The 10,461-nt window shown below is 40.5% G+C and overlaps 1 protein-coding gene across 4 annotated transcripts in view; it reads left to right on the top strand.

The window, feature by feature from the left end:
* The window catches only part of Ube2f (ubiquitin conjugating enzyme E2 F (putative)), a 35,008-nt gene that overhangs the window by 10,651 nt on the left and 13,896 nt on the right, over positions 1-10,461 (top strand). For all 4 annotated transcript variants that reach the window (XM_028755345.1, XM_028755346.1, XM_028755348.1 and 1 more), the window contains 2 exons: positions 1,752-1,781; positions 5,101-5,166. In XM_028755345.1, the coding sequence (XP_028611178.1) occupies positions 1,752-1,781; positions 5,101-5,166 (96 nt within the window). The remainder of the gene's footprint in view (positions 1-1,751; positions 1,782-5,100; positions 5,167-10,461) is intronic.

Here is a 10,461-nt window from a genome sequence, read left to right as displayed (position 1 = left end):
TCTCTTCCCTGTTGACTTGTTGGGTATTATGTTAAACCCTTATCAGCTACATGATTTGCAGACGTTTATCCCCAGTCTATATAGACTACCTTTTCTTTGTGCTATAGCATTTTAGTTTAATGTAGTCTCACTGTTTAATTTTTTGCTTAAAAAAATAAAATAACTGGGGCATGGAGAGATGGCTCAGTGGTTAAGAGCACAGACCGCTTTTCCTGAGGACCTGAGCTTGTTCCCAGCACCCACATCAGACAGCATACAACTGCCTGTAGCTCTTGCTTCAGGGCTCTCACACCCCTGAGCTTTGTAGGCACTTGCATTCATGTGTAATACACACTTCAGTGCACATCATTAAAATAGTAAACACTTAAAGAATAAAATACAATCATTGCTAAAGCAAGGTTTGGGAATTTACTCTACCACCACCCTTACGAATTTTACAGCTTACATTTAAGCCTTTTATTTATTTTGATAATTTGTATAAGGACACCTAGTTCTCCATAGAAGAGGCTCTCATTTCCCTGTGCGGTCTTGTTGGTGTTCTTGGGTGCTAGTTGCATGTGTGTGCTTATTAGGTTTGCTCTAGACTCCCTGTTGTTTTGTTGGCCTGTGTTTATGCCCATATTACTATATTGTTTTGATTACTGTATCTCTAATATAATTTGAAGTCAGAAACAGCGGTGTTAATTTTGTTCATTCCCAATATTCTGTGGACCTTCATATGGTTCTGTGAAGAATGCCAGAGAGAATGTGATGGGGTTGCCCTATGTGAGAGGCCTTGGGTGGCGAGTTCCTGCTCTATAGTTTCTGTCCTCCGTATTTACAGTTTGAGAGTACAGATCTTTGATCTCTGTAATTAAATGTAGTCCTTAATAATATTTTTGGTAAATGAGATTGCTTTCTTGGTTTCTTTTTGTCTTTCTGTACAGTGTTGGAGACTGAACCTGGGTCCTCCCATATACAGTATTCTCCCTAATCTACCTCTAGTCCTCTGTGTTTCTTTTCTCTCTCTTCTCTCCTTCCCAACTCCTTTCCCTCCCCTCTCCTCCCCTCCTGTTCTTTATATACTTCTATTTTTTAAAGAAAGAACAAGGCTCTGGAACTCCTGGGTGGCCTTGAATTCATAGAGAATTGATATTACATTGTGCACCACCACACTTGGCATTGCTTTTTTTTTAAGTAGTTCATTATCAATGTAATAGATTGGTTTTTGTGTTTTCGATTTATTAGTTTTAATGTTTGTTGTCTTGCTGTTGGAATCTCTAGGGCCTTCTTGGTGTAATATGTCTTCTGTACAGCTGACTGTTCTTCTAATATTTCTTATTCTCTGTGGAATAAAAGTGGTGAGAGTAGGCATGGATTTGTCTATACTTTATGGGAGAGAGTTAGCATGACATGGGGAAGGAGAGCTGTAGTTTTGATGTGTAGAAGAATGCTGCTGGACTTGAACACACAGTGAGTAACTGAGCATGTGAACTGGATAGGCTGAGGCCTCGTGGGAGAGGCTGAGGCCAAGAAGATTAAGTTACAGCAGGTAACTTGAAGGCACATTTGGGGGAAAAAAACATAAATGCATGGTGTCTGTGTCTGTGTATCTGTGTGTATCTATCTGTGTGTGAAGTTAGGCTTAAAATACAAATTCTAAACCAAGTTTCTTCTAGCTTTTTTTCTTCTGTAATCTAGGGGGAATTGCTTATTTAACACTGGTGATACTATGAAGATTACTATTAACTACAGTCTCTTTATTTCTACAGAGGTCGCAGAACTTGAAGCTAATTTACCTTGTAAGTATAGCACGCCTATCAAATTATTATTATATAGTAATGACATGAAGAAAACTCGTTTTGTTTTAATAACTTTGCATAGCAAAAGCCTATTTTGTATGTATATTAAGAATAAATTCTAAGTTTGTAAAAGAAGAGGTATGGTGTTTTGGTTTTTTGTAAAATCTAGCCAGATATCAGTGGCGCCTGCCTTTAACCACAGCACTTAGGAAGCAGAGGCAAGCAGATCTCTGTGTTCAGTAGACAGGTCATCACAGTGAGTTCCAGGACAGGGTGATTGAGAGCCACCATGTCTCAACAAACAACAAAAAGAGTCTTTTGTCCTTCTGAGTCGCATGTTTTGAATGTTGTCTGTGTCCCTGTAGTGGAGCAGGATTGGTCAGTTTCACCTTCTCCCTGAGTGGAAAGGAGTGGCAGTCAGGAGCACACAGCCCTGTTGTTAATGGAGTGTGCTCCATTCAGTTCAGGAGATGTTTATTGTTGGTTTTTTTTTTTGTGTTTGAGAAAAGGCAGCTGCATGCCCTTCACCCACAGATGTGCTCCCTCACTCTCTTTCCTGAGGACGCACATGGGCCCAGCATGGCACTCTTGAGAAATGCTCTTGGAGGATACGTATCACATTTTTATCATTAACCTTTCACCAAATATTTTACATTTTACATGTTTTATGAGAGCCTGAAAGCTTTGGCTATTTTACTTTGTTTTTGTTGTTGTTGTTGTTGTTGTTAAGCCTTTTATTGTAATATTTGGTTTAAAAGTCATTCTGAATGTGAAGGTGGTTATAAAGTTAGTTCCTGAGTGCACAGACAAGCTGTTTGTTAAAATTCCCTGTGCAGCCTTGGCTAGCCTAGACTTTACTATGTAGACCAGGCTGGCCTCAAATAGCTGTTTGCCTCTGCCTCCTGAGTGCTGGGGTCAAAGGTGTATACCTCCTGGGTAGGCTGAACAATTACTTTTGATGCCTGCCATTTGTGTGGGGGAAGAATGGGTTGTGATAGAAAATACATTTCTGCTGTGGCTCTCATCTAAAACCTCATGATTCTGTAGCTTGACCTCAAAGTTACTGCCATTCATAACTGAAGGTATTGTCTGGGAATTTTATTGAAAGGTTAATTTTGAAGCTGGGGGATGGGAGTACTTGCCTAGCATATATCGTGCTCTGGTTTCAATCCCAGTCACTGAGTGGGGGAAAAAAAGAGTAGAACAAAAGTAAGAGGGCATTCTTTAAAATGCTTCAGAAAGTCAGTGTGAGTAGTGTGACAGACAGGCAGATGGCTAAGGCCTGAAGCCAGGTGATTAGCTGTCTGTCAGTCTGTCTGTCTGTCTGTCTGTCTGTCTCTGAAGCCAGGTAATTAGCTGTCTTGTCTGTCTCACTGCCTGTGTTAGGGCACTTTCTTCTAAAAAAAGGGCATCATACAGTGATTTTTCTGTGTTCTAGTTGAATAGCTCTTTCTCCTGTCTCTGACTCACATGTTTGTTCAAAGTGCCTTTTCATCATAGGCCACAGAACGTCCCCTAGAACTAGCGTGTGTACTTGACTGTGACTCTTGTAGGGTTTGGAAAAGTCAGGAGCCTATTTTTCTAGCCTCTTGCTAAGCTGTAAGATAGCATACACTATTTGACATGCTTCTGTTTTTCCCGTGTTTTCTGCAAATCATCATGCTAAAGAAGAAACAAGCCACCACATGCTCATTCTTTGCTGTCTGTTTAAACGTTTCTAAAATATTTACAGAGCCATAAGGATAGCTTTTTATTTGGCAGTGTGATTAGAGACTGTGGAATGACCTCAGAACTTTGTATGTGCACATGCATAGACATCTCCCTGAAAATGGACATTTCCTTAGATAGATGCTATTGTATGTAGAGAAAACTAAAGTGTGTGTGTGCGTTTGTGTGTGTGTGTGTGTATAAGAATACATTAAAAACATATATATGAATAGGTTAAAAACATTTATATAGAGCCGGGCGATGGTGGCGCACGCCTTTAATCCCAGCACTTGGGAGGCAGAGGCAGGGGGATTTCTGAGTTCAAGGCCAGCCTGGTCTACAGAGTGAGTTCCAGGACAGCCAGGGCTATACAGAGAAACCCTGTCTCGAAAAACCAAAAAAAAAAAAAAAAAAAAAAAAAAAAAAACATTTATATATAATATACATAGAGTAATGCAATTTTTTTTTAACTTATCCTTTCCTGACCTTTAAGGTTAGTTATTTGATTTTGGTAGTTGTGTTAATTTTTAAAGCTTGTCCTACTAATTTTTGTATTCTTGGAAGGCTAATTCAGAAGGCTATTTCTAGAATAAAGAATGTGGTAGTGCATTTCAGAAACTACTCCTGACCCCTGTAGACTGAGGTTTTTTTTTTCCCCTACTCTAAAAATGAAAGCCCATGAGTCTTAAACTGTTCTGTGTTTTATCTCAATGTTTTATGCCTAACATGCTCATTAAATATCAAAATGAAACCAGACCAATAATAAAATTGTGAATCCATTTTCTGAGACAGTGTTTTACTATGTAGGCTAGGTTGGCCTTGAACTCAGAGGTTTGCCTCCCTTTGCCTCCCAGGTGCTAGGGTCAAAGGTGAGCAGCCCTGCACTCTGGATGGAGGTGGAGGCAGGTGGGGTTCTGAGATTTGTTTTCCTCCAGTGTTATGGTAAATTCTGGGTGGCAGCTAACTATTAGTATTTCACTTGTGTCTAACTTCTCCTCTGATGGGCATGCATGTCTGTGTGGGTCTCTGTGGTACTGACTGATGTGAACAGAAGTCTGATGTGCTTCTTTTCCTGGTTTTTCCGTGTTTAGTTAGTCTTTACCCACATACATTGATGTCTTTGAGGGATCGTTTCTTTCATTGTAAATAGCACAACTCTATAATGAAGAGAACTCTTTAGTGACCATTTAAAAATTGGAGTAGCCAGGCAGTAGTGGCGCACGCCTTTAATCCCAGCACTTGGGAGGCAGAGGCAGGCAGATTTCTGAGTTCGAGGCCAGCCTGGTCTACAGAGTGAGTTCCAGGACAGCCAAGGCTACACAGAGAAACCCTGTCTTGAAAAACCAAAAAATAAATTAAAATAAAATAAATAAAATAAATAAAATAAATAAAAATAAAAATTGGAGTAAATACCTTGATTTGGAATTAACTAGTAAGACTAAGGGGGTGAATGGCAGAGACAACGGAACCCTAGCTTGCCATTGGGTGTACTCCATGATTCCCATTAGAGTGCCTTATGAGTCAGCTCCCCGGGCTTCTGTGTGTTTGGAGATTAGTTCAGTATGTGGACACTGCTCACTCCTGACCTTCCTAATGGCTGTTTCTTTTGCAGGTACATGTAAAGTACATTTTCCTGATCCAAACAAGCTTCATTGCTTTCAGCTGACTGTAAGCCCAGGTAATAAATACTGCATATTTCAGTGTTCATGTAATTTCCAAGCAGCAAGTGTAAAGGTCTGCTCAAATCTGTCTTTCTCTGGATGTGTCCTGTGGTATGTTGGTGCTCTCCGATTGCCTAGGATGGTGTGGCCTATGTCTTGGAGCCAGATAAAGTACAGCAAGTGTGAGGTACTCAGTGTCCTGGTGACTCTGAAAGCCAGGCAGCTAACACCAAAGAAAACTGATGGCAGCTTTCTTTGAATGTGGGCTCTGAAGTCATGAGTGGGTTCTGGTAATACTCCAGTGGAGCTTGACTGAGATGTGATTGCTTAGCTGCAGCTCCCATCTACAGAGGGGAGTTGTGAATCTCAGGCAATGTCAGGATCGTATGGATTTTTGTATGCACGCCACTTGGGCCCAGGTTCTAGCAGATTACCAGCTATCCTTCTTAGGACTAAAGTAAGTGCCTAGTCTCCAGGGGCAGCAGCATATCTCCTTGGTCAGACTTTTCTAATGAAGGTGCTATTAAAAGAGTTACTGATCATCAACCCATGTCTCCCTCCAGTGGCCAATCATTGGTAGCCAGTTCATGCTACTTTAGGGTAGGTGGGGTAGGAAGAGTAAAGGAATCAATTCCCAAGAAAACCAGCTCATAGATGTTTGTAAAGGGTGTTAGAGTGAGAACTGCATCCAGTCTACACTTTGTATCTGAAGTGAAAGTGTTGAAGTAGCCAGAGGAGGACATTATTTAAATGATGTTACCAGTACTTCAAAGATGTGAAAATTATTCAAAGGATTATGATGCAGAGAAAACAGAGAGGGATGGTTTGTCTTCAAGCCATGCCGACAAGGTAATGTGACACTTGTTAAGGCTGGAATGGTCTGATCTTTGGCGTTTATGAGTGCATGTCCAGAGTTGTTCTGGGGCAGTTAGTCCACAGATGTTTCTGACGTCATTTGGCAACTGTAAAGTTCATATTGTTACTTAAGCCGAGATGCACAGAAAAAGAAGAAAACAAACAGGACAGTTTCCTTGTAAAAATAGAGGGTGTTGTCCTATTTGGGGAGTGGAGGGGATGGGGAACTGAGAATAATGATTCATGAACTCATTAAAAAGTGAGAGGTGCAGAATTGTGTTGTGTGATAATAAGTTCATGAGTTAACATGACCGTCTAGCTCTGCAAGCAGAGTGGCTTGTTTCTTGTGGAAAATGTTTTATAATAATAAGTATCCCATTTCAAAATGTTCTTGATAATTTGTAATTCTGTTTACATCTAGCTGTAGTGGTACATGCTTATAATCCTAGCACTCAAGAGGCTGAGGCAGAAAGTTCACAAGTTCAAAGCCAACTTGAGTTACTAAGCAAAAACCTGTCTTAAACTTATGTGAAGATTTTACAGAGTGCTCTGGGACATACTTGTAACTTTGGTCTATACCAATTGCTTGGAGACACTAGAATATGGTTAGTATCAGGACCTCATCCTTAGAAATATGATGTTTTGCATGCCTGGTATCTTTGATTGGGTGAGATGGTAAAGACCATGCCCTTCTGAAACATCTTCTGTTTCCTGTGTTGTTGGTGAGGGATACTGAGTTCATAGGTGCCTTCTGTCATCCCAGGGTTACCATGAAGAGCATTGTTTACTAAGTACCTCAGGCTCATGTATTATAATGAGCTAGGCTCTGACAGTCCAGCGGCACTCTGAGTACGCTTCTGCTGTCCTTAGCTGCTTACAGACCCTTGTTTCTACCAGCCTAGTTAGTGTCATAGTTGTGTTTCTGTGGTTTCCTCTGAGTGTTTCTCCCTCTCCTTCTACCTGTTGGTTCTTACTAAAGCCTATGAATGTGGATACTGCGGTGACATATGACCACACCTTTATCCTGATTGTCTCTGTCAGGTAAACAACTGTTGGAGATTCAGTATTCGCTATTCTACCAGGCAATAAAAGATTTTTATTTTAGTACCTGGGAATACAAATTCAAATAATGGTATCAGGAAGAGCAGACATCTGACTGGGTTAGTGTTCAGATGACAATGTAGAGGTCTTGCCAGAACTGAGATAAACCTTGTGCTAAGTTCAACAGTGGTGGTTGGCTGCTTCATTGGTTTTTGAGATAGGGTCTTACTATGCCTCCCAGACTGGCCTTGAACTCCCCATCCTGTAGCTTCAGCTCTTACATGCTGACATTACAAAACTCAGCCATCACACTACAGTAAAGTGTTTTTAAGACTTTAGTTGATACCATATTTTAAAAAAATTAGCAGATTTTAAAAATGTGTTGTTTATGTGATTTATGACCTGACTAAATTTACTTGTTTATTCTAGTAGCTTTTAAAAATAGTGTTGAGTGCTGCAAAGACAGTTCACCAGTTAAGAGCACTTGTTGCAGAGGACCCAGGTTCAGTTCCCAGCACTACATAGTAGCTCACAGCCATGTATTAATTACTCCAGTTCCAGGGAATCCAATGCCCTCCTTATATACCAGGTTTAAACATAATGCAAAACACTCATACACAAAATAAACAGATCTAAAAAGGTAGTATTGGCTTCTGTGACCACTGTCACAGAAATCTTTGTTCTGTGTGAGAACATGTGCCTTTACTCCTCAGTGTGTGCTTGCAGTCACTTCTCACAGGACAAGAACTGGGTTCCATTTATTAGTATTTTCTTAGGAACTTTTGTGTCAGTAATCATGAAGGTTATTTTGATTTGTTTTTCTTATGAATTTCTTAGGTTTTGTTATCAATAGTAAAATAAGTTAGATGTGTTCCTCAGAGTAGTTTTGTGATATTTCTCTCTGAAATGACTGGTGGGTCACCAGTGGTCAACCTGGAACTTCATTTCCAGGAAAGTTTTTATTTATGAATGGAATTTGTTTAGGAGATACAGTGATAGCATTGATTTGTTTTTTTCTAAGTCAGCTTTGAAATAGTTCTTTGACAGAATTGATCCATTTCACTTGAACTGTAGGTTTGTGATGGTTTGTTTATCCTGCTAAAGTCTAGGGTATGTGGTTATCTTGTGATGTGTCACAGTTTCAGACATGATACTTAAGAATCTCATTCATATTTTGGTCCATGGTTCTATCCAATGATTTTTAATTTCACTGTGAGGTTAACCACAATGAGAAAACAGTAAATTTTAAGAAGAGATATTTTTCTCCCTCTTCTTTCAAATAACCCTAAAGACAGGTGGCAGTTTGCTGTCTTCTGTGTGTAGTAGAAATGTGTGAGCTGTCTGTCATCAGTCTTCTGACTTTGAGGAAAGTACTCACTGTTCTTTCCTTGCTCCTTTCAAGAACTCTGTTGGTATAATGTTTGCTTGTGATGGGACCCAGGGGGCCGCTGTGTTACCTGATGGACAGCCATGTAATCTGTTTTATGCTGTCTCCCCTTCCCTAGCATATGTCTTCCAGTTACATATTTTTTAGAGGATTCTCAGGCCATTAAATACCATTGTTATAAATGCGCTGAGTCGTGGCTCAGTAGTAAAAGTGCTTGCACAGCACTCATAGGACATTCTGGCGGTCACCAGTAAAAATATACAATGTGGGCCAAGGAGACAGCTCATTGGGTAAAGGCACTTGCTGGCTGCCTAGTTTAGTCCCTGGCGTTCACATGGTGGAAGGAGACCCTTACTTCTGCAAGCTGCCCTGACTTCCAAATTCACATCTCTGTGTACAGCTGAGCACACAGAGAAACCCCAAGGTGTTAGAAAGGCCAGAACCATGGGATGTCTGCCAAGGAGAGCTCCACACAGAGATTGGAACTAGCTCAAGAAAGAGGTATCGAACCCATCTGAACCCTCTAACATCAGATAGGAGCTATAGGATTTGGGGTTTGCCTTGGTGGGGTTTGGTCTTCCTTTGGTCCAGTATTTTCTTACTGTAGCCAGATTTCTTTTGTGCTGTGAGCCTCCTGGTGGAGCAGGTTAGAACAAGACACAGAGTCAGACTCAGGTATAGCTTTAAAGACTGATGGTCTCTACATGTTCTAGCTCTCTAACTATGCTAAATGCTTATTGTTAGCTTCTGAAGGATGCTAAAAACTTTCTTGCTCTTTCTGAGGGTTAAAAACTCCTGGCTTAGGTGATTAACACCTGTGGCCTAATGGCAGGGGATTAATTAAGCAAAGTAACCTTTTTTCTGTCTCCACAGGAACTGCACATCTCTAAGGGGTCTAAGAAAAAGGGGGAATAAGTAGTTAAGGGGGTTCTGCTAAGGGAGAAAGGGATAAGGAGCACCCTCCTCTCTTTGTCCTCAGCATGTACACTGCTTTCAGAATACATGATCACATGGTAAAAAGTTCATCACAAGTTTACACATAAATTCAAATCAAATCTCTGTTTATAACAGAAAATGTTTACATGCATATCCATTAGGAGTAATTATCTGGCTAAACGTGTATTACATGTTACCAGCTCTGCAGGTTCATGGAGATTTAAAAACCATAACTTTTGTGACCAAAGTATTTGTGAAGTTTTGTGCAGTTAAATTCAGTCAACAGTTTATCTTCTGTCCTAGCACCTATAGTAAATCATTAGTTCCCTTTTTATGACCTTTGGTGAATGGTTTTACAACCTCTTGGAATGTGCTATGTGTAGTAGGTGCTTGCTTGGTATCTCAGAAGCAATCAACTCATGACACTAAAGACTGGCAGAGTTCTCGTTGCAGTTTTGAGTATCAGAAAGGATTTAATAGCAGTGTATTATAAAATACCTTAATTACTATAGTTTTAGGAATTCCTATAGAGTCATCATTAAGGATTAAGAAATCATCTATTTGTCTATATAGCATCACTATAAGACACATCTTCACTGTTCTGTAGAGATCTGCTCAAAAGGATAGCAATGCATTCTTTCACAGTATTTTAAGGTTGGACTTGTCTTTGTATTTTATGTTGTTTTGTTTGAGACAAAGTCTGATGTGGCTTGGGTAGTCTCATAATTTACTATGTAACCAAAGATGTCCAACTTCTGATCATTCTGCCTATACCTTTTAAGTGATGGGATTACAGGTCACATAGCTTGAAACTGAACTAGCTAAATGAAACATTAATCATCTCTGCATGGTGTCTGAACCAGTGGCAGGGACTGGGATATGATATGTCCAGTGTCACTCTGTCTTGAAAAACCACTGTGGAGACAGATTCAACAGGCTCCCAATGCTTCTTCAGCCCTCCGGGCCTGTTTGAACCATGATGATGTGGAACATCCTAGTGGCCAGCTCTCACTTGCACTCTCTCTCCCTCTCTCCCTCTCTCCCTCTCTCCCCTCCCCCTCCCCCTCCCTCCCTCCCTCCCTCCCTCCCCCCC

This window comes from Grammomys surdaster, unplaced genomic scaffold (assembly GCF_004785775.1).
Source record: "Grammomys surdaster isolate TR1022 unplaced genomic scaffold, NIH_TR_1.0 126059, whole genome shotgun sequence".
NCBI classification, from domain to species: domain Eukaryota; kingdom Metazoa; phylum Chordata; class Mammalia; order Rodentia; family Muridae; genus Grammomys; species Grammomys surdaster.
The sequence above is the reverse complement of the archived record's forward strand: the minus strand, read 5'-3'. Positions and strand labels throughout refer to the sequence as shown.